Source organism: Molossus molossus, unplaced genomic scaffold (assembly GCF_014108415.1).
Source record: "Molossus molossus isolate mMolMol1 unplaced genomic scaffold, mMolMol1.p scaffold_m16_p_3, whole genome shotgun sequence".
Lineage (NCBI taxonomy): Eukaryota > Metazoa > Chordata > Mammalia > Chiroptera > Molossidae > Molossus > Molossus molossus.
The window spans coordinates 16,167,233-16,191,861 of record NW_023425366.1 but is presented as its reverse complement, the minus strand read 5'-3'; the positions used below and the strand labels follow the sequence as shown (position 1 = coordinate 16,191,861).

The 24,629-nt window shown below is 39.9% G+C and overlaps 2 protein-coding genes across 3 annotated transcripts in view; one reads left to right on the top strand and one right to left on the bottom strand.

The window, feature by feature from the left end:
* DROSHA (drosha ribonuclease III) overlaps positions 1-3,746 on the bottom strand; it is a 115,740-nt gene extending 111,994 nt beyond the window's left edge. For both annotated transcript variants that reach the window (XM_036279324.1, XM_036279325.1), the window contains exons 1-3: positions 3,643-3,746; positions 2,494-2,620; positions 1,362-1,429 (exon numbers count right to left, since the gene is read on the bottom strand). In XM_036279324.1, the coding sequence (XP_036135217.1) occupies positions 1,362-1,378 (17 nt within the window). In that variant the 5' untranslated portion in view covers positions 1,379-1,429; positions 2,494-2,620; positions 3,643-3,746. The remainder of the gene's footprint in view (positions 1-1,361; positions 1,430-2,493; positions 2,621-3,642) is intronic.
* Positions 3,747-3,973: 227 nt separating this feature from the next.
* On the top strand, positions 3,974-21,245 carry CUNH5orf22 (chromosome unknown C5orf22 homolog). Its single transcript, XM_036279953.1, is given in 9 exon segments — positions 3,974-4,124; positions 5,564-5,709; positions 7,978-8,127; positions 10,412-10,841; positions 11,881-11,943; positions 12,214-12,335; positions 14,728-14,794; positions 17,772-17,911; positions 21,113-21,245. Coding segments are annotated over 9 exon segments (1,332 nt in total). The 5' UTR covers positions 3,974-4,043.
* The last annotated feature ends 3,384 nt before the right edge of the window (positions 21,246-24,629 follow it).

Genomic DNA, 24,629 nt, shown 5'->3' with positions numbered 1-24,629 from the left:
CATTTCTTCCAGATGACAATGATTTGCCCCATGAGTTAATTTCTTATTTTGAAATATTGTATGTTCTTTATTGATTTTAGGCTGAGGGAGAGAGAGATAGAAACATTGATGAGAGAGAACATCGACTGGCCACCTCTTGCATGCCCTGCACTGGGGATTGGGCCCACAACCTGGGCATGTGCCCTGACCGGGAATCGAACTGGCAACCTCTGGTGTATGGGTCAACACTCAACCACTGAGCCACACCAACTGGGTTGATTTCTTATTTTGAAACACACTACATTGGGAAGAAAAAGAGAGGCCGAGGGCCCTTTTTGAGTGCAGAGGTGAACCCACATTTCCCATAGAATGAAGACAAGTGCTCAGGTACAACCCACAGAATAAAATCATTTTTTTGCATAGTATTTCCATGAATCTATACACATTTTTATGTATTCAAATATTTCATATTTCACAAAAAAGTCATTTTTGTTTTTTCATTTTATCATGTTTCATTACGTCTTTTTTAATGCCCCTTTTTATTTGTCATTATCTTTTTTACAGCAAAACTGCCTTTTAGCCAATTAGTCACCCAGAAAAATGTGGCGAAAATGTTTGCTTGTGGTGAAAATACCAGACATATATTGATCCTAAAGTCATACACCAGGGAATTATCAAACAATTTTTCCTTCTTTACCCCCTTAAACTAAAAATTTATTTAAAAATCCCTACCATTTTTTATTCATTTCTTGAGTTCATCCACTTCACACCATCCTCTCTGGTCTGACTACTGCAATGACACCCTTGCGGGACTTTCTATAATCACTATCACCACCCTGCAAGCCTGTTAGGTTTCCTGCTCTCACACACTTTGTGCTTCTCTTCTTGGCAGGTCCCACAAGAATTACAATTCACCAACCAATTACCTAACTCCATCTTTTTTTTTTTTTTAATTGATTTTTTAGAGAGAGAGGAAGGGAGAGAGAAATAGAAACATTGATGTGAGAGCAAAACATCCATCAGTTGCCTCCTGCACACCCCCTACTGGGGATCAAGCCCCAAACCCTGGCATGTATGCTGACCAGGAGTCAAACCGGGACCTCTCAGTCCATGGGGCTATGCTCAATCCACTGAGCCACACCAGCTGGGCCCTAATTCTCTCTTTAATGTCTGCCCGTACCTCAGAACTAAGAGTTCAGGGCTCTGGGTTGTCTCATTAACTGCTCAGGTCTGAGTTCCTAGCCATGTACACAGCCCAAAAGAACACATTTTCCCTTTCTCTTCACATATCTAAGTCCTTCCCACAGTCTGTGATCTAGCACCAGTGTTCACTCCTCTCTCTCTTCTCCCCAAACTACTGCCATTCCTATCACACCACTCACCACGTACTGCCTTGCATCGTGCCGTACTGTCTGGGTCAATGTCACATCTTCCACAGAGACTGTAAATTCTAGAGGACAGAAAGAATAAAATGGACATAAAAATGTTTCCTAAACTGATAATGCTAGGAAATATTTCTGCAATTATCTTAACACAAATTTTGCATTCTCCGATGTACTTAGCATACCAACAAAATTAAGAGGATGTCAAACTGAACTAAAGTTTACAACTAACTTCTAAAATGTCCTTAATACTTATCTTGCTGACTCGAAACAATCAGTAGCTAAAGAGACAGAAACTTTGGGCATATTCCATCTCTAATTTGCTAAAAGATTAGGGGAAAATAATCATTTCTCCTCCCCCTCTCCACACTCTAGTTTCCTTCACAGTGAGACCAGCGTTCAAATTCAAACATAACTATAACTTGTAGAGTTAAGTTATCCTTAATTTTCATTCTCCACTCTTCCCATAGAAGAATGTTGTGAACATGAATAATTTTTCAAATACTTAAACTTCAAAAACTGTATAAAAAACTTAAATAAATATTAAGTACAAAAAGCTTTAATGTAACAACATCTCCCTAAAGTCTTTCTTACTAAACTTTGACCAATAAGCTTAAGACAGATTTTCAAATGGCTCAAGAAAATAGTTTCAGGTTATTTAGTTTTATCAGTCACAGGGGTTAATAAATAGTGGGCACCAGATAATATCTGAGTAATGATTATTTTTCAGACTAAGGCCCTCAAGATAAATTTAAGGCTTAGACAGCTGATGCCACCATGGGCTACTCACTGCCAACAGAATCAAATTCAAACTCCATGCTTATTACTTATGGTCCTCCAGTCTGAACCCAACTTCTTCCATGCTTATCCTCCATTATCTTCCCCACAAAGCACCTATCACCTCAAATTTTCTCAGTTGCCTAACATACCAAATACTATCATATCATCCAGCCTGTTCTTTGCTCACTCTTCTGAAACCTACTGCACTATGAATTAGCCCACTGAATTCTACCCATCCACCTATGTCAAATGCCACCTCTTCTATGAAGCCTTTCCTGGTTCCCTTTAGAAGTAATCTCATTCCCTCTAGACTTCCCTCTTAGTCTGTACTTACTTCTTTTACAGCACTTACCAGAGGCTGCCTCATATTATAGTCATGTGTGCACATGTCTAACTCCTCCACTAGATTATTAGCTCCTTGATGACATGGGTTGATTCATAGTCATTTCTGAATCCTTCACAGTCCCTGGCAGAGCATCCTGCACACAGTAGGTGGTGAATAAATGTTTACTGTCTCACCAAAGGTATATGTTTCTATGTTGCTACTGTACATTTCCCTTTCACATATATCCACAACAGATATGCATTACCAAAACCGGACAAAAAGACCTTTCCACTGATTCACACAACATTTATTGAGGCAATACATGCGGGGCACAGTCACAGGCTGCTCAGAACCGAAATACAAATACATTTTCTACAAAAATAACAATATACTGCAATAAACACAAGAAAAGAGGTATGCACAGGGTCTAGGGGAACACAAAGGAATGTGCTGGACCTAGAGGTGGGCCACAGTCACAATCACTAACACTCATTCAGTGCGTAGCAGGTGCACGTTCACTATGAGATCCTCCGGGATGTTCTATAGATAGAATATCTTAAAACACTGATTATGAAACTGAGCTACTAAAGGCAGTCAGGCTGTGTTGTGGTTGCAAACTTTAATTCAACAGTCAAGGAATTTACTGCAACTGGAAAAGTAATCACTTTCTGCATCTGCCTACTCCTCGGTTGGTGTTTGGAAGCAGGGAAAATGAGGAAGCTGTTTTGAATAGTTACCATCAGTCTACGTAGAAAGAGTTGCAAAGTGTGACTACATGTTTATTAAGACGTCCTCTTTCCCCCCAGCTGAATCCGCTATCCCATCACCTTCCTCTGGCCGATTTGCATGTTTCCCTGTTCGCATCTCCCGCCAGGCTGAGAGCCCAACCAGGCAAGCAACAGGCTCAGTCTACCCCCATCCGAAACGCGGGCGACCCAGGCCTGGACCAGCACGCGCTCCACAAATGAATGAAAGGACCTAATTGCCACTTCTTTGTGTGTACGGGGTCCGGGCCTAGGGTCGCTTTCTTGCCCTTGGCTGCAGATCCGAAGAGAGGCTATCCGAGCCTAACTCCAGGCGCCTGCCGCCGCAGCCCCGGCCAACAGCTCCGTTCAAATCCAGACACTCGCAAAAGCTCCCTCTTCGAACACCCGCAAGGTGGCCCTTCCCTTTTACCTCCAAGAACGCTCCCGGGAGGCGAGGTCGCCGTCAGAGCAAAGCCGGGCTTATTCTGCAGCCTCCAAATCCATAGTGCCGCCAGCACCTCCGGAACAGGAAACCGAGAGAATTAAAAAGCAAACCTGAGAGAAAGCCGGACCCCGGGAGGGACGAAGCTGGACTCCCCGCAGCGCCTCGTGCACGGTGATTGGCGCGCCAACAAAAGCGATGGACATATAAGCCAATCGCCCTCGTTTGCAACTCCGGCGCCCGCCCCCTGCCCTCTACGCCCTCCAATGCGGAACCGTAACCGGGTGAGCGCGCGTTGCCGCCCGGGAAGGCCGTGGGCCCGACTCTCGGCGTTGGCCGGTCCTCGCCCCGCGTCCGGGGTTCACTGGGACGCAGCCGGGCGCGGAAAAATGACCGACTCGGCGGGAGAACGCGCTCGCCTCCGGCGCTACCCCGAGCTCCCGGTGTGGGTGGTGGAGGATCATCAGGAGGTGAGCGGGCGGCGGCGGCGCCTCCCTGCACGAGTGTGCTACCTGCGCGAGCCGCTTTGCAGCAGGGGAGCGCCCCAGAACTACCTTGGAAGCTAACTTGGAAAAGGGGGCGCAGGCGTTTATGAGGGCCCTTGCCTGCCTCGGGCAACTCATTTAACTCGCACGGTTTGTCCCCAAATCCCACAGGCAACAACTGGTGGTGTCAGGATTCGAACCCTGGGCAGTTGACTGCAGAGCCCCGAACCCTTGCCCTGCACCTTAACACGGGGTTGCCCTCCGGCATCTCCAGCACAGCCCTCCTATGGCGGTGGCATGCTTTTGGTTAAGAATGCGCGTTGTCGTATGTGAAATGAGGACAGTCATCCTGGCACTCTTAGGGCCGTTAGTCTTCTCGTGTGCATAGTGTGTACAAACATTTTTAACCCGGGGCCCGCGTTTCTACACGCTAAAGATACTTTCTATTTTTATGGCAGGGCTATTTTACAGTAGCTAGAACAGCGTCTGAATGCAGACTTCTGCAAACCTACGGGGGAGGTCCGTGCATCTGAGACTTCTTTTTTAAGTAGCATTAATAAACCTTGGGAGATCTCTGGATATGAAAGAGGAAACGGGTGATTCCGGGTTTATGGATGGAGAAAGTTAAGAAGAAAAGAAGGAAGTTGGGCTTCTCAGGACCTGGATAGTGTTTATGGACCTGAGAGAAAGAGCAAGTGTGAGTTAGGCAGTGCTTTCAAATTCAGTCTTTTTTTTTTTTTTTATAACTCATTGTGGGTGTTGTTTTTTTTTAATTCAATTTATTGACGTGACATCGGTTAATAAAATTAGATAGGTTTCAGGTGTACAATTCTACAATACATCATCTGTATATTGTATTATGTTCACCACCCCAAGTCAAGTCTCCTTCCATCACCACTTACACCTCCTCTTTTACCTCTCCCATCCCCCTTTCCCTCTGGTAATAACCATACTGTTTTCTGTCTATGCAGGTTTGTTTTTTATTCTTTGCTTAATCAAATTCAGTCTTAAACATAGAATTATAAAGACTGTAACAGGACAAAGCCCTACAGACCACCTAGCCCAACCATATCTTCCTGAAGTATGGATAGGGCCCAGGGTAGCGTGAACACATCATTAGTGCCAGAACACGTATTCACTAGCAGGTTTTCTCTGAGCGTCAGCCCTTGTCAGTTTCCTCACATTTTCTGTTGAGTTTGTTGTGGCGACAAGATGACAGCAAGAGATGGAGGTGCAAGTTGGCAATAAAACTTGAGATCATTATCTAAATCATCTACAATGAACACTTTTTCCTACTTATATTTTCCTACTTGGTGTGGGTCAGAATTACGTGTAGTTACATTTAGCTTTGTTTTCAGTCTGCAGTTGAGTGTAAGCTCATGATTTCAGTGCCAATTCTGAATGTGTGCATGTATCTTTTACAGGTTCTGCCTTTTATATACCGGGCCATTGGCTCAAAACATCTTCCTGACAGTAATATAAGTTTTGTGCATTTTGATTCACATCCAGATCTCCTTATTCCTGTGAATATGCCTGCTGACACTGTATTTGATAAGGAAACTCTTTTCGGGTAATATATGATTTTGTTTATGATCTTGTATGTGCTTGAAATACAATTTGCAGTAGATGATAAGCAATTAAGGGAAATAGATGTTAAGCTCATGAGTTTGTTTTGTTTGCCTTTTATATTTTATTTAGAGCATGTGTTGACAAACTGTTTCTTAAAGGGCCAGGTAGTAGATATTTTCGGCTAGCTGGTCTGTTGCAACTACTTATCTCTTCCCTTTTAGTGTGAAAGCAGTCATAGACGCTATGGAAACAAATGGCTGTGGTTTTGTTCCAACACAACTTTATTTACAAAGAAACAGGTGGCCCAGCCAATGTTTGCCAAACTCTGCTTTAAAATACAGAATTTCAGAAATAGAAGAGACTTGGAAAGTTACCTGAGCCACTTCTTTCATCCTCTCTGCTTTAAAAGTCTGGATACTGAGGCACAAGAAAATGTGTCTTAAATACATAGTTCAATAATTTAATTTGTATAGCTTCCTTCCAGTACTGAGTTTTCCAATCTCCCAATTAGTTTATTTTCAGGTCACAAATCCTACTGACTTTCCGTTATATAGTATCATAGAGATGGAAGTGAAATTGGTAGTTTGTACTCTATTCATCAAAAAGGATTATACCTAATGTATCTCTAAATAATTACTAGCCTCTTTTCTGTAAGAAAGTTCCCTGAAATTCTGTTGCTGTCTCTTTATGTACATGTTTGTTAGAATGTAACCTACTTGTACAAAACAAAAAGTTACATAGCAGCAATTTCCTGTTTTAATATAAAATTAAAAGATAGATGCTTGTGTTAATTAATTTTAGCCTACTGCATTTGACTTTTTCCAAAATCCCAAGTCAGAGCCTTGGTTTCTAAAGAAGCATGGTAGCTGTGCCATTGTCCTTACTTTTCTTCTGTATTTAGAGATTTTATATTTCAGAAATTGAAAAGAATTACAAAGCAGGTATGTAGACTATACAATTTGTCATAGAATAATAGTTCTTAAACTTTTTAGTCTCAGGATTCCCATATTACCCTTAAAAAATGTTGAGCTTTTTCTTTAATGTGGGTTATATCTATTGATATTTACCATATTTGAAATTAAAACTGAGAAGTGTTTAAAATAGTAATTCATTTCAAGATAACAATAGGCCTTTATATGTTTTTTTTGTTTTTGTTTTTGTTTTTTTGTTTTTTATCCTCACCCGAGGACATTTTTCCATTTTTTGTTCAGGTAGAGTGGGAGGGAGAGAGAGGAACAGAGAGAGAGAGAAACATCGATGTGAAAGGAACACATCGAGTGGCTGCCACCCACACAACCGACCAGGGCCGGGGACAAACTGCAACCGAGGTACGTGCCCTTAGCGGAAACCGAACCCGGGTCTCTCAGGACCGCATAGGCCTTTATATGTTAACATAAATAAGATGTTTTATGAAAAACAAATATGTTTTCTAAAGTAAAAAAAAAAATCTAGTGAAAAGAGTAATAATGTTTAAATTTTTGTAAATCTCTTTAATATTTGCCTTTATAGAAGACAGGTAGGTTCTCACATCTGCTTTTGCATTCACCCTGTTGCTGTATGTTGTTTCGGTGGAAGTATATGAAAAAAATTCAGGAAGAGAATTTTCATAGCCTTTTTAGATCAATGTGAATATCCTTTACTACTATACTAACACTTGACAAGCGGTCATTTCTTACAGCCTAGACTGTAAAATCCAACAATTCAGATTTAAATATGAATAACCAATATCAATCAGTCTTTCTTTCAAGAACATTGGTGTTTAGCTTATAATTCAGTCACAAGTGTTTTTTCTTGAGACAACTATGTACTTCAAAGTATGTAGCAGAAAGATGTACTTTTTGTGCACTTCTCATTTTGCCACATGGAGTATTTTTAAATGTACACTTAGGGTCAAGATTTAATCATGCAGGACAGTCTTACCTGAAACTGGCTTTGGTGGGGTAGGGGGAGGGTTAGTGCTTGGTAGAGACGAATGCAGTGACTACTAGTAGAGTTTGGCTTTCATTAATGTGAAGACATCAACTCACCACGACTTTACACCACCTGCAAACGTCAATACCATGAAAAAGGGAAACAGTGCCTTAGTGTTTTAGGAAAATTGTTTTTAACTAGTAGCCACAGGAGTGGTCTCAGGAACCTCTCAAGGGTCCCCCAGACCATAGTTTGAGATCTGCTGTCTTAAAATATTATTGTGAATTAAATTACATTTGGAAAAAAAAAAAAATCACTCACTAATAGTTTTCATCCTTTTTCTCTCTGTCTTTTCCAGAGAATTAAGTATTGAGAATTGGATTATACCTGCAGTCTATGCTGGCCATTTTTCTCACGTAATATGGCTTCATCCCACATGGGCTCAGCAAATCAGAGAGGGCAAACATCACTTTTTGGTAGGCAAAGACACTTCTACCACAACAATCAGGTAATTTCCTCATATTTAAGTATTGAAAGGGTTGAATGTTTCTTCTATCTTATTTTGGATTTTTGTAATAACTCCTAAGTATCTCTACACACACAGAGAAGTCAGATTAAGCTTCAGCTCTTCCAAAAAGAGTTCTTAGAACCCCAGGATTAAGTTTTCAATTTTTTTAAATCTTTTTCACACACCATTTATATTTTGTTGCTGACCAAGTTTTGTTGTTACCGTTTTTTTCCAATACTCACCCAAGGGTATGTTTGGTTGTTTTTATTTTATTGATTTTGAGAGAGAGAGAGAGAGCAAAAACTTGATATGAGAGAGAAATATCTATCAGTTGCCTCATACGAGCCCTGACCAGAAATACCAGGGATTGATCCCTGGACCTTTTGATATATGGGATGGTGTTCCAACCAACTGAGCCATCCAGCCAGGGCACCAAGTTTGTGTTTGAATAACGTGATCTTTACCTGTAGCATTCTGGCTCTATTGATGACTAACTCCATTAAATCATTGAAGTACTTTTTAGATTTATATATTTGATGATACATTCCTTCTACTATAACTATAGTCTACTGAATGGAGCAATTAACAGTGAAACCGCAAAATTATCTTGCTTATTTTTTTTTTATAAATCTAATGGCTAAAAAGTAGATTTGGGTTTTAATTTTATTAATATAATTAGCTTTAGATAATTAAATTAAATTGCAGGATTCTCTGACTTGGGTTACATGTGCAATTATTTTTGTTACAGAAGCTGTGTAACCAATGTTTTGTGTATCTTCTAAATTGTCTTGTGATTGGATGAATGTTTTAAGTAGTGGAACTTTAACTTTCTATAACCTGAAGGATAGTGGGATTAGATGGTAATACGTTGAACATGAAGTAATATTTCTTATTACAAATAATACTTTTTACTTCTGACTTATTCTTAATGATACAATTAACTTTTATTGTATATTCTTATCAATTACATAAACAACTTAATTGTGCATACATGAAACTGTATTTATTGAGGATATAATGCTAAATAAATAGGGTCCCTCATATAATAAATATCACACATAATACTGGTATATGTGAAAGAGCAGTAGGGTTTTTATTGAGCACTTCAGTGAGGAGTCCTACTTGAACCTGTAACAGGTTTCTGCAAAATCAAATCATTTTGAGCAATCTGAAACAGACATTTGAAACTTAGTGTATAATTATACTAGGAAGATTTTTGTCATTTTATGATTTTAATCCTGCAAGTAAAAATTTATGGAAGAGACTCATATACAATTAGGTATGCAGTCTGAAATGTGTATTTGTACTGATATGAACACAGTAAAACATTCATTATTAAAGAAGAACACAGATTTAGATTAAGATACAACCTTTGTCTTTTTTAGGATGGTATAGTTTTTAATAAGCCTGGACATTAGTTTCATTGTGTCATTCATCTTTTTGAAGAAATTTATATCTTTTTAAATTTAAGGATGTATATGTTGGAGTCCGGTAGGTGTGAAATAACTGGTAACCGTTATTTTAATTGGATAGAGCCTACCTCTGGAAAAAGCGTTTGATTTCACTGTTCATAATACTTACCAAGGCAAATATTTAATATAGTTGAAAAGCTAAGGTCATGCCAGTATGCCTAAAATCAGAAATTTGAAACTTGTGAAATATGTTCTACACATGTATGACATTTTTTTAAGTTACTTTTTATATTAAAAGATTATATCAAATTTAATGAAGTTTTGAAATATGTCGGAGGGAGCTTCTATTAAGAGAAATCATTTCCAGATGTAATTTTTTTCTTAAGTGATTTTTTTGGGTAAAGTTTCAAGTGGTGTGAGAGAAAGCCAAAGACTGTCTTAAACAAGATTTTCTTTCTCAGTTAGTTTACCACATACAGTCCAGGGCCTATGTGGCAGTTCTATGGTTTGGGTGACCTCAGTTCCTTCTATCTGTTTGCTCCATCATCTCTAGGATATTGTCTTTGTCCTCATAGTCCAAGGTGGGCTTTGCCACTTCCATGTCATATGCCAGTCAACGAGGAGGGGAGAGCAAGGCGAGAATTTAGTCAGGTGGCCACACTTAGCTACAAGACAGACTATGACTGTGGGCAGTAGTGTGCCCAGCTAAAAATTTGGGGAATGCTGTTTCTGCAGAAGAGCAGGAAGTACAGATATTAGAGACAGCTCTCAGTTTTTGTCGAATGTGTCCTTTCTAATAGTTCGGAAATGCTACATGAAATGTCAGCTAATTTGTTCCTTCATCTTTAAAATAGTTTTCTCCTCTGATCCAGGGTTACAAGTACAGATCATTACTTCCTAAGTGATGGTCTTTATGTCACTGAAGACCAGCTAGAGAACCAGAAACCCTTAAAACTAGATGTAATTACGGTGAAACCATATACACTCTGTAACAGTCAGGAAGAAAGCGATGCAGTGTCTTCTGCTAAGAAACCAAAGCTAGCACGGAAAGATGCAAGACACATGGCTTCTGTGAACGGTGCCTCTCATTCAGAAGGGTTGGAAAAAGACATCACAGCACAGCAAAGGCTGTAAACTGGCCTAGGACCTTTGTGTTCTTACCCTCCTGAGAGCCAGGAGTGACCAGCAGTAGTCAGCACTGGAGAAATTCCAGACATCTTGAAGAAAGGGGATGCATTTGTTTTAGATATCGACTTAGATTTTTTTTCAGTCAAGAATCCCTTCAAAGAAATGTTCACTCAGGTAAATGTGCTATTTTTAAAACATAGATTTTGAGAGTTATATGACATTTCTCTAGATCAGGGATCTGCAGGCTTTATGCAAACAGCCAGATGGTAATGACTTTATTGGGGGTCCCGTATGGCCTCCGCCACATATTCTTCCTTGTGTGTTGTTCTTTCAAACCCTTTATAATTGTATATCCCATTCATAACTTGAGGGCCATATAAAAACAGATCCCTGCTCTAGATAGTATTTATCATTTTGCATTTATTAATTGGGATAATGTGTGCAGGGAAGTTGAAAGAAACAAAGTCATATAAAAGAAGAAAGCATGGACATGAAAGAATGTCACTCTCTTACCCCATCCCCGTACCCTCAGTTTCTGACCTCAGACATAAAACTATGGCCAGTTTTTTGTGGTATCTTTCCAGAGATATTCTATGTCTATAAAACCCTGTGTGACAAATTTTTCAATGAATAATAAGGTGCCTAGTTACACGTGTACTATTTGTAGCTAATCATTGAGGCCTGTGATCCTTAGGGTACTTCAGCAGATCTTAAATGCAAATCACCAGGCACTGTCAGTAGGCATAGATCTGAAATAGAATCATGCATTTAAGAAACTGATAAATTCATAGTGCAAATGAGCATTCCTAGGTATATTTTATGGACACATGTATCTGCTTACCTTAGTATTCAGGAGGTTGTTCCAGATCTATTTGGGAGGATTCAAATTAACTGTCTCTTTTCTAAGTTCAGTAGTTGATTTATAATGAGGATGCTACCTTCTTCAGTTCTTATTCTGTATACGTATCGAAAGCCACTTTGATTTATCTAACTAACCAAAGACCTCTGCTTGTCATGCCCAGATGGATGGACTTACCCTGAAAAAATGGTAATATTTACAGTGAAATCTGAATTGGACATTTTGCCTGATTTTCTGAGACTAATCTTTAAATGACTATGATGTTCTTGTATCACAGCCATTTCTCACTTAAAGCATATCCTTGAAAAAGAGTAATGTTTTTTCTAATGTGTGGATTTTTTGTTTTGTTTTTAGGAGGAGTACAAAATCTTACAAGAGCTGTACCAATTTAAAAAGCCTGGCACCAACCTGACAGAGGTATCCGCAATTTATTCCCTTTGGGTTTTATCTATTTATCACATATATCGAATAATACCTTATAACTTATTAGAATACTCTCAAACAACTGTCCAAAATCTGTGTGTGTGTGTTTATTGGGGAAGTCTGTGATCAGTACTTGAAAATCATGTTTTAACTCATTGAACTGAGACTTTTTTTTTCCTTTTACAAAATAAGGTATTTTTTAATTGAATTTATTGTGGTGACATCAATAAAATAACTAATTTCGGCTTTTCTGTGCATTTAAAGGAAGATTTGGTAGATTGTGTTGATACTCAAATTCACCAATTAGAAGATTTAGAAGCTGCTTTTGCTGATTTGTGTGATGGTGATGATGAGGAAACTGTACAGAAATGGGCTTCAAACCCTGGGTAAGACCCTCACACATTTTCCTTCCAGCTCTACTGTATTTCAGTCTTAGTTTATTGCTGGATGTACTAAATTGCTTTTAAAAATTAGTGTCAAATGTCAACACAAATTTACTAACACTAGTTAGCGTTTATTGAGTATTTTTGTGTGCCTGATATTGTTCTAATTCTAAGATATTTCCTTGCATTATCTCACTTATTTCTTTTAACAATCTTCTGGCTTCATTATTATTATTATTATTTCTATTTTATAGGTGAGGAAACTAGGGCACACAGTTTAAGTCGCCCCAAATCACATAGTAAATGGGTATGCTTTTAGCCATTGTGAGGCAGCTGCCCCTTTTATATACAGGTGTGATGGTAGGTTTCATGGAGGATTACAGATGAGGAAAACAGGCCCTGTTCTAAGTAGAATAAGAAAAAAAAAATGAACCTATCAATAGAAAAATAAGTGACTAGACTGGTAAATTATAATGTAAACACTTGCCTCTGTAAGGATAGCCAGCTACGAGTAGAAGAGTTTACTTTCAAGCTGTCCATAGCATCAAGGAGCAAGATTTGAAAGCTGCGTTTTTCATCAGGTCATTTATTTGGCCAATTCTCTCAATGTTGACTGACCTTGGAAACAGGGAGGGAAAAGTTCTTTTTTAGAGTGATCATCTGTTCATTTGGGGGTGGAGTGAAGAATGCCTTTAGTATTAATCTTAGTTTGAAAGAATAGGGATATAAATAGCATATTTTTTGCTAAAATAATTATTTAAATTATATAAATTCAAAAGACCAAGTAGCTAAAATAAAACTATCAGATACAAACTTTTTGTCCCCATGAGCATAGAAGACCAGAACTAGCTTATTTTCAAATTGTCTCCCACACACTGTATTCTCCACAGTGTAAATGTAAGAAATCAGTTGTAAGGTAGAAACAAAAAAAAAGAGAGTTGGAAGCATAGTACTTCGAGACACTAAGATTTATTATGTGACAGTTATTGAAAATACTTCAACAGATCTCTGAAAGAATATGGAAGAAATTAGAAAAGCAGTTACCTCTGCAGAGAGGAATTATATGGCTAAATGGTGATGTACATGAGGGAGAGATACCTTCTTGTGCTATGCATTACTTATTCAAAATATTCACTGTAATTTTTTACTTTAAAATATTCAGAAACATCCTTGAAATATAAATATCATAAAACCTTAATCACTAAAGAAAGCAATAGTTTGGAAGAATAAACCATAATAGCATTAATCATATCAATAAATATTAGCCTGGCACCTTAACACCAGTTAAAGGTTTTTCTCTTCAGTATAGGGAAATAATTCTAAAAATGATTCCCTCCTTTTTGGAATGATGATGGAATAGGGGGATATAGAAATAAGTCGCATGATTCTTCCCAGAAATATTAAAGAGTACCTACTATTTTATGATTATTTGTTTGAAGTCTCAATCCAAGTTTAAAACTTAAAACCAAAAAAGATAGCCTGAAAACCTTAGAATCCTGCGTCCAGCCTCTAGATGGGGCCTCCTTCCGCTGAAACCCACTGGACCTGCTGAACGTGCCCAGGTAGCTCTTTGTCTCCTGCAGGGAGCTCTGTCTCAGACTTGAAGACACAAGGAGACCACAACAGTGGCAAGTTGAGACTGTGGTTGGAATTGGGGGGAAAAAAGAATAACACAAAGGAAAAGTCATACAGCAAGTAAAGTCTCCCCAAGCTTACCTAAAGGGCCAGACCCTAGAGGAGGTGGGTGATTAGGGTCCAGAAGTCCAGAAAGTGTCATTAATACAAAGGAAGAAGTAGTAGGATGATTGGATAGACAGGCGTCCATGCCTCCTTTTTCTTTTCTTCTTTCCCTCCCAGCACATAAGTGGATGTTAGTGGAGGAGGCATTAAAATACTAGAATCATTCATTAATCAGGGCTTCCAAAGAATTCCACCTAAATTAAATCATTTAAAAGCACCTTGTTGTGATATCAAGCGGTATAGAACTTTCCCAGTTATAATTGTGTATGTCAATAAATGCAACCTTAATTTTTTTAAACCTTCAGGAAACTGCTTTTTTCAACAGTGTGCTAAAGACACTTAGTTTTCTTGCTGATCAGAATGACTTTTAAAGTCACGGTAGAACTTGCATTTTTAAGTTAAAGGAAAATCTCTGTTTCTCAAAGTGCTAATTTTCAGTCTTGAACACAATCTGTAACCTTTTTAGGTAAGAAAACAGCAGGGAACATTTATTTCTTAATATTTTAAGATGATATTTGAACAGCTCTAACTTTCATTTCCCAAGAATCATATGAAACATATTGTTAATGGGGAATTTCAAGGGTGATGTATCATTGGCGACTGTAATTTTTGAGGAGACGGTGTGAGGGTTAACCGAGGGCTGGCTGTTTTCCAGAATGGATGCACTAGTTCCACTTGTACAGAGTTTGAAAAAACGGATGGACGTGCCGGACTACGAAATGGTAAATATTCTATGTTGAAGTAAAAAATTGACCCTTTGCAAAAGCATTTTTCTGGCTAGGGGGAAAAAAGTGCTTTTTGTTAATGTAGGTTATTTTATTTGTGTTCCTTGGAGGTGTGAATGGATTATTTTCTGTAAAAAAGTAGTGGGGGAAAAGTACATGATCTTTAGAAGCTTTCAGTTTTCTAAGAAAAAACATACTTTTCCGAATTTTATCTGTGAGACAAAAGTGCTGTGGTTCGGGGGTTTTGTTTGTTTTTATGTTTTTGTTTTGGTCAGATCTCTTTTTCCCAGAGAAAAGAAAGAATACAGTTTCTAAAGTTGTTCATTCTTTATTGATTTACTTTTCTTACTCCTTTCCTCCACCTGTCTTTCCGTACTCTGCAAACTTCTGATTATAAAAACCCAGCAGAAAGCACAAGAAGGCGCTCTAGCGATGCACCTTATCTGCGTCAGCTGCACGCGTAACTGACTCTGTGTGCCCACAGTGGCAACAGAGAATACCTCTAATGATCATCTCTGTTATTGTACATCGTTCTGCAGTCTTTGAAGCATAAATTTTTCCATGTGAAGTTTATGTGCCTTTTCTCAGATTTTGTGCCAGAGCTGAGACCTCCAGCCTTCTGTTCTCTCACTTCCAATGTTTCTTATACTTCAGTAGATTGTGTTTTTGCTTTAATGTTTTATTTAGTCATGTGATACAATCAAACCACCTCATTTGAACTGAAGTTTACATGTTGATTTAAAGCTAACTTAATATGATAAAAAATACTAACAAAATAATGTTTTAGTTCAATCATGCCTAATCTAAGACTCACCCTTCTTTTTTATTAAAAACATTTTTTTTTTTTACAATCAGTATTATTTTGTATTGGTTTTAGGTATACAACATAGTGGTTATACAATCATATACTTTACAAAGTGTTCCTCTGACATCTCTAGTACCCAACTGGCACCATATATAGTTGTCCTTTTTTTTAATCCTCCCCCCCCCCCCCCCGGGAAGAGATGGTTCATTGGTTTTTTAGAGAGAGAGAAACATTGATGTAAGAGACAAATATCAATCAGTTGCCTCCCATAAACCCCTACTGAGGATCAAAACTTAAAACCTAGCTATGTGCCCTGACCAGGAATTGAACCCACAGTTTTTTTGGTGTACAGGATGATGCTCCAACCAGCTAAGCCACCTGACCTGGGGAGTCATCCTTCTTTTTTTTTTTAAAAGAATGTTCTCACCGGAGGACACTTTTCTGTTGATTTTCAGATAGAGTGGGAGGGAGGGTGAGAGAGAGAAACATCGATTGGTTGCCCCTGCATGACCCCAACCAGGACTGGGAATCGAACTACAACCGAGGTACTTGCCCTTGAGCAGAATCGAACCCACGACTCTGGTCTGTGGGTCGACACTCTAACTGCTGACCCAAACCAGCCAGGGCATAATGACAATTATTAAGAAAGAAAGAATTAGAAGACACATAGGGTTTTAAACTGCTTTGAGCTCACGGGATATCAGTGCTGTGTCTTCCTGTAGGTCTACTTTAATCATTCCATCGCATCTGGATTTTCTGATGGTTGGGAGGGCTTCACACTTCGTTGAGAGAAGGGATGTCATGGGCTTGGTCGCATATTCTGAGATCAGATGTGACGTGCCTATAGCTACAGGGTTTGAACACGAAGTCTTTCCATCATTGTAGTAGAAAAGATCATGCACAGTCTGTCATTTCACTGCATTGACGGATCATTGCCAGTTAAATCTTTGAATTTAACCCAGAGCCTCCAATAAAATAGCAGATTGGTGTTTTTTTCCATGCTTACACTCATGTACACTAGGCACAACTGTGACATATTTGAGATCCAGTTTTCAGAACTTTAAAACAGAAGCTACAAAATGTCAGCTTGTGAGCCACTTTCAGCGTTCAGGCATACTGAGTTCTGTGCCAGTCCTTTACGTTTAAAACACACGTATAGATGTCATAGCGTGTGCTTCTACATAAGGGATGCACAAGAAACTGGGAACAGTAGGTTAAATAAGGTAGGAGGAAGACTTTGCCTTGTATCCTCTTGAAACCTTGAATGTAGTACTAAATGCATGTATTTAAAAAGTAAATAAAATAGCCCTGGCCTGTTTTGCTCAGTGGTTAGTGCGTCAGCCCTTGGACCAAAGGGTCATGGGTTCTATTCCGGTCAAGGGCATGTATTTGGGTTGCAGGTTCAGTCCCCAGTTTGAGTTGAGGTCATGTGGGAGGCAACCAATTGATATGTCTCTCTCACATCGATGTTTCTCTCTCTCCCTCCCTACCTTCTAGTCTATCTAAAAGAAAATCAATGGAACCCTGGCTGGTTTTGCTCAGCAGTTAGAGCGTTGGCCTGTGGACCAAAGAGTCTCAGGCTCAATTCAGGTCAAGGGCACATACCTCGGTTGCGGTTTGTCCCCAGCCCTGGTCAGGGTCGTGTGGGAGGCAACCAGTCAGTGTGTCTCTCTCACATCAGTGTTTTTCTCTCTCTCTACCCCTCCCTCCCACTCTGTCTGAAAATTGATGGAAAAAATCCTCAAATTAGGATTAAAAAAAAAGTAAATACAATAATATATTGGAAGAATAGGTAAAGTGAGAATATTATGTATAGTTTTATATCAGCTTTTAGAATCTAGGTGAAATGGGTAATTTGCTAGAAAATGTGAGTTGTCAGAAAGACTCAATAAGGAAAAAAACTTAATGAATCCATAATCATGAAATGAATTTAAGAAGTAAAGAATTATTTCTAGAAAAGGCATCAGTCCCAAACAGGTATATAGACCAATTCTTACCAGCAAAGAGAGAAGAGATCACTTCTATGGCACAGAAATTATTAAGGAAGAAATAATCCCAGTTCACAGAAATATTAAAAGATCTGCCATCAAGTCCATTAATGGTTAAGGAATGTTACATATGAAGACAGCAGAGCCTTACAGTGTAGTTTTTTAATTGTCTTATTTTCAGGTTCACCAGGCTGGTCTCACCTGTGATTATTCAGAGCTTCCTCACCATATTAGCACAGAACAAGAAATTGAGTGTCTTATTCAGTCTGTATGTTATTTACTGAAAAACTTACCAAAACCTACTCTCGTGACAATTGCAAGGTAAGTGTGGTGTCCTGAAGAGTGGTGCATCAGCGCTGCCCACGTCCCAGTGTTAAGAGCTCGTGACTGTGTTGGCTTACACTGACAGCTTTACAGATGTTGATTAACTCAAGGAACTTCACATTAGGAAGTTATCCTAGATTATCTGGGTGGGCCGAATGTAATTACAGGGGTTCTTACAAGGAAGACAGCTGGTAGAATCAGAGATTGGAAGGTGCTAGAGTGTTGGCTTTGAAGGAGGGGGTGGGGCTACAAGCTAAGGGATGAATGCAGGCGGCTGTGGAGTCTGGAAAGGCAAGGCAAGGATTCTTCCCAGAGCCTGGAGAAGAAATGGAGCCCTGCCGGCATCTTTATTTTAGGACTCTGACCTCCAGTACAACGGTAAGATAATCAATCTGGGGGCTGTAAGTGTCTATGTTTGGGGCAATGCGTTATAGCAGCAGTAGGGAACTAATACAATCTCCGTATCTGATGATTACTAATACAATAATTCTTATCAGTTTTTAACCTCAGCTCAAATTTCAGATATGTATTTTCCCTTTCCTATTAGTAATGTTTGGCAAACAACATTTTATCTTGTCTTTGAAGTTGGAGATATTATTCAGATAAACACAAGAATTCCCATTTTTGTGTCCTACAGAGGAATATTTGGCTGCCGCCATGTTTTAAATTTAAACATATTAATGTGCTGAATAGTTACAACAATTTATTAAAATTTTATTTTCTGTGTTAACCTTTGGGCTGGTTTCATATAAAACTTAAATTCTAAAATAAGTACCTTAAATAAATAATATTTTATTTTTTATGACAAGCATTTTGTAACATCTTTTACCATCCTGCGACAGAATTCATGGATAATCTAACCTACATACATACTTTTAAAATATGTAGATATTATACGTAATATATAGTTAATGTAATTGTCTTAGTCCATTCAGTCTGCGATAAGAAAAATATCATAGACCTGTTGCTTATAAACAACAGAAGTTTATTTCTCAGTCCTGGAGGCTGGAAAGTTCAAGATGAAGGCACCAGGAGATGCAGTATCGTGGTGAGGACCTGGTTCCTACTTCCTGGACAGCCACCTTCTCCTGTGACCTCACCTCACATGGTGGAAGGTGTGAAGGAGCTCTCTGGGACTCTACTGTGGAGCATTAACCTCATACATTGAGGAGTCTGCCCTCATGACCTAATCACCTCCCAGAGGCCTCACCTTCAGATGTGATCACATTGGGGAATATGAATTTGGGGGGGGGGGTACTCAAACATTTAGTCTTAGTCTATAGCAATACACTACTTATTCACATAATTTAAATATGTTTATATATGTTTACACACACAAAAATATCACTGCAACATAAAGGAGAAATGAAAGTGATTGGTAAAAGTGAGATGTATTAAAATGCCACACTAGACTTGCATCTTCGCAGAGGCCCTAAAGGTAACAGTTCCAGACAGACAGATACTCGCAGGTTATATGAGCCAAATACCACGAACAGTGCTGCCATAATGACATGGTTTTTCTAGTCAAAACAGCCTCTTGCTAAAGTTCTGAACTTAAAGTTCAATCTTTCCTCATTTAACAGAGTAGTTACTTTCATTTCTGAAAAATTTAGTACGTAGTGAATCCATTTTCAAAAACATTTTGCTCATATGTAGAAGAGTGTTAAATTCTAGGTTCAAAAAATTAAAAACAGGCCCTGGCCAGTGTGGCTCAGTTGGTTGGGCGTCATCCTGTGCACTGAAAGGTTGCTGGTTCAATTCCCAGTCAGGGCACTTGCTCGGGTTTTGGGCTTCATCCCCAGTAGGGGGCGTGCAGGAGGCAGCGGATCAGTGTTTCACTCTCACATCCATGTTTCTCTTTCTCCCTGTCTCTTCCTCTCTCTCTAAAAATAATAAAAAATTGATTTTAATTATAAGCAGGGCCCAGGTTCTCTATTGGGTGTTCTGTGGGCTGTGGAAAGCAGGCAGGACACAGGACAGTTACTCACGTGTACGCTGCAGGACCGTCCTGCACCTCGCAAGCACTCTTGCAGCCCTGCCCTCCTTCCCTGATTGGGATTGACAACCAGAACTCCCTTTTGGGTCCTCCCATCAAGAACCACTCTTTAATAGTGTTAACGAGGCCAGAAATTTTTTTGAAAGCATTCAAGTACCCTTATTTGTCATAAGTTAATCTTATGATACTTTCATAAAGTAAGTCTTTATCCATATGTATACATGGGGCAGTATTTAAAAATTTTAAATTGTTCTATATTTAACAAACTTGTTATGTGTTAAATACATCAAGCTTCAAAAATAACCCAATCATCGGAGAATGGAATGAGTTTATCAGAAATCTTATAGATTATTTTTTTACTTCTACATACTTGTGATAGGGAGTAAGCTAGATAACTAATTTCATTTCTGTCTATAGAAATCCCAAGCCACTCTTCCCGACCCATCCCTCTAAATGGCTTCGTCTCCCCAGTTCATAATCAGGAGACCCTGATCAAATCATTTCAGACCTTAATCCAGATGTCTTTGTCAGTGACCTTTCAACTGCCTGGCCATTCACCATGTAGTTGGCAATTCTAGAAAGACTCCCAGAATGTCTGTTTCTGTCCCATCATCCCACTTGGCTCTTTCTCAATACTTACAACCTAGGAAATTAATCCCTACACCAGCACTTCCCCACACTTCATTTTGGACAATCCTGCACACTTGTGTAGTTAACAAACTGTTTTTAGAAGCAGAACCCTCTCATCAGTTGGAAAGCCTCTTCCCTCATAATTTCTAGCCCCCACATATGCATTAAAGGAGGAGAAGGGTGTCACTCAGATAATAAGCCCAGTATTCCCAGGCAGCAGCTCCCTTCAGGGAGACGGCAGTCTAGAGATCAAGCTCTGGGCTTTGAAGGCGGGCCCTGTGGTTTAAAGCCGTCCAGGCACTTACTGACCAGTGCTTGCTATGTGACCTGTGCAGGTTAATCTTTCTCATTGTCAGAGTCCTTTAAAGGGAAGGTAAATGGACCTGTTTCAGAGAGTGGCTGAGGACATTAAAGAGCATCATTGGTGTCATGTGCCTGACACGAGTAAACGTCAGCAGCTTCCCATTCAGCACTCGCTTCTACTTCCCATTGAAATCAACACGGACAGGCCGTTGCTCGCTGCACAGTGTGATCTCATCCTGTTTATGAGTGTCTTGTCTTCTTGGTTTTAGGTCAAGTCTGGATGAATACTGTCCTTCTGAGCAAGTTGACACCATTCAAGAAAAAGTCCTTGATGTGCTACACTCCCTCTATGGGACTCTAGACCTTCACCTGGTGTACTCGGGGGAGTCCTCTTCATCTTGAAACAATAGAACACTAGGCTCCTGTTACATCTTTGTGTAGTAACTGGGTTTTCATTAACTTATTTGTAAATGAGTCTTCCGGAAAACACTCTGTTTTTATATTAACTTGGACTTAAACTCTTTCAAGTGTTGTCAGGTGTTGAACGATGGCAGTATGTTGGCATCAGGTCTGCCCCTGTGCTTATCTTCCTGTCTATAATTGTCCTCGCTTTTGTGAGGGTGTTTTTTTCCCTCTTTTCCCCTAAGACCAGTTGGATTATATGAGATTCATTCATGCATTGATTTATTCACTCAATCAACTGACATTGAGCACTTACATGTGCCGACATAATGAAGTGCTGGGTATGTGGTGATGAACAGAACACAAGGCCCCGCCCTCTCGAGGGCCAGCTGAGAAGCGGACTATGGAAGGACAGCACAGACGTGTCTAGGCATGCTCGGAGTTCTCGGGCACCCGGCCTTATAGGAAAGCAGCATTCTCAAAAGCTCCTACCAAAATAATAATAATTGGTAATAAACTTGCCAGTCCATGAAAATGTTGCAGGAAGTCTACCTCTCTGAGACCTTTGGTACTGTAGCCCAGCTCTCCTCAGCATTGTTAGTATTGAGGAGGTCTATTGGGGTAAACTCAAAAATTAACTCTGGTTTTCTAACCAAAAAAACCATTCTGGGGTCTTGCGCCTCCCTGACGGTCATGGTGAGTGAGCATTGATGATCATAGTCCTGAGTGCTGCTTTACTGGGAGTCTGGGTAGATGCTTTTTTTTTTTTTTCACATAAACCAGCTCTTTAAATAAATAGAGAAAGAAGTTAAATCCTTAATTCTGGCCTACCATAAATTTGCCTTCCACCAGCCTCCCAATGAGTAAGAGACTACTTACTGCCTGACTTGCTGTGAATCATGGAAGTTTTCATTTACTTAATTGGCCAGTCTTTCCCCTCCAGTATCCCTCATGTTCAGTAATCATTTTTAACTACCTGCTTGATTTCTTTTCCTTTAAAGGTAGGATGGCATTTAAAGAAAAAACAGCCCTGGCCCGTTTGGCTCAGCGGTTAGAGCGTCCACCTGTGGTCCTCGGTTCCCGCTGAGGGCATGTACCTCGGTTGCAGTTTGTCCCCGGCCCTGGTTGGGTTGTGTGGGTGGCAGCCACTCGATGTGTCCCTTTCACATCGATGTTTCTCTCTCTCTCTCTCTCTCTCTCTCTCTCTCTCTCTCTCTCTCTCTCTTCCTCTCTCTCCCTCCCACTCTATCTGTACAAAAAATGGAAAAATGTCCTCGGGTGAGGATAAAAAAAAAGAAAGAAAGAAAGAAAAAACAAAATCCATTACTCCTCAGTCCTAACACCGTCGTGGTTTTCATTTTTGCATGTAACTTTCAGGCCTTGACCTCGTGTGCGCCTGTTGAGTTGCACGTGACTAAACTTATAGTGGAACCTGACTTCATGGCTGACACCCAAGGTCCCACTACCATTACCTCTCACTAGATGGCACCAGCTCCCATTTTTCAGTGATTCTATTTTTTAAGGAATTTTTCTTGTCACCAAGTTGATTTTTCAAGGCTGATAGTGCGAATGCTTATTTCTGTTGTGAAAAGCAGAGCAAATTGACTTAACTTTCCATTTTGATAGAACATTACGGGGCAACAAGTTTTATTTCTCTGTAAAATCAGAATTGCAAAATAGTGCTATTTATTTTTAAATTTTGAAAAAAATTTAATAGAGTTCTATAAATAGATGTTACTTTTATGTGTAAATTAATTTTGTGTGCTAAAAGAAATATTAAGGTGTGTATTGAGGTTTTAAAGATTTAAAACTAAACTATAGCACAGAGCAATTGTGTGAGATCTGTGTGTTCATAGCATTGGTCTTAGGGGTCTGGTTTAGCTGGTTGTCATTTATTATAGTTCCCATGAACTGATGGGGTTCATAATTGTCTTTACTTGGGTAGAATAAAAGGACGTCAGTTTCCTCTTTGAGAACACTTAAATTGCTTAGTTTTCATGCTCTGTAATTCTCTTAAAAATAAAATTCAGTCCCTGCTTGTTGATTAGCGCCAACTTAGTAAATTACATCTCTGCGTGTTACAAGTGGGAAAATACTTAGTTTATCACGACGTCCTTCATGTGTGTTCTAAGTACCAATGAGCAGTACCACAGTACAGTGTTTGGATTAGGTACGAATATCACTGAAGCATGGACTTTTGAGCAGCTTTTTGAAGAATGTGACCTATGTGTAAACATAGACCATGGCTTTGATGTCTTTAGGTATTCTAGGTTCTCAAGGAGCTCTTGGTCAAAGCCCTTCTCTCTTTATATGATACTATCTCCAAATACTGGTTTTATTTTAGCAGCAGCCACCCTGGGTTGCTGGCAGTATATTCATCACGCTGCCAATAGTTTATAGTCAGTGGTATGTTTCTTAGTAGGAGATTATCTTTCACCACACAGCTTCGGAGAAGGCACTTTCGGGAAGCGTAAGGAGTTTCTGGTGGGCATCTTTCAGCAGTGCACGGGGGGGCAGCTGTGTGGATCCTCGCCGGACTGTGCGGTTCGCCCGCTCGTGCTGAGCCGAGGCTCCCTTGCAGTGCCTCTGAACTCCCTGGGCCTGGGCGCCCTATGGGTCTGTGCTGGCAGCTGCACTCCTGGGTTCCAAACATCCGCGTGTCCTCTCCCTTCATGTGACTAAGGTTTCTGTGACCCTCGATTCTGGAGAAAGTTCTCTGAGGAGCACTCCTCTGCTCACTCACTGGAAGGCTGCGTCTTACCACTGCAAATCCGCGAGCTGACAGTCTATACAGTAGTATCTCGGAAGTTCGATTCCTGTGATTCAGAGGCGGGAACCCATTGCTGATTGGGGGCCGAGGCTGAGGCTGCACACTTCCTTCCTTTGAAGGTCTTGTTGAATACTCAGCCCACCTCCCGCTACAGCGCTCCTTCCATGCCTCCACCGTCAAATGCTCTTCTACAGCCAGCACATCTCAGAAGCCGTCAGCACGGTTCAGAAGCCTTGGCGCCTCCGTTGATGTGAATCGTGCCAAGACCAAGACGAGTACGCGCGGTGACCGAAATGCGGTAGAACACAGTGGCAGGCGTGAGCTTCGGGGTCTGCTGCCTGCTCCACGCCCCCTTCAGGGCACTGTGAGGAATGACGCGCAGAGGGCCCTTGGACAGGACCCATTCAATAAACTGGCGGCATTTTCAAACTCAGCCCTAATTAGAACACCTAACAATGGCTATTGCAGGTCTCAGCTGCTCTCGTTTCTTTTAACCCCACATCAGCTTCCACTTTATTTCTGTTAATAATGGAATTTCAGTTTCTTTATTCAAGAAAAGCAGGGCTTGCCCATAAGGAAAGAAGTAATAGGGCTTTAAGCAGAGTTGCTCATAA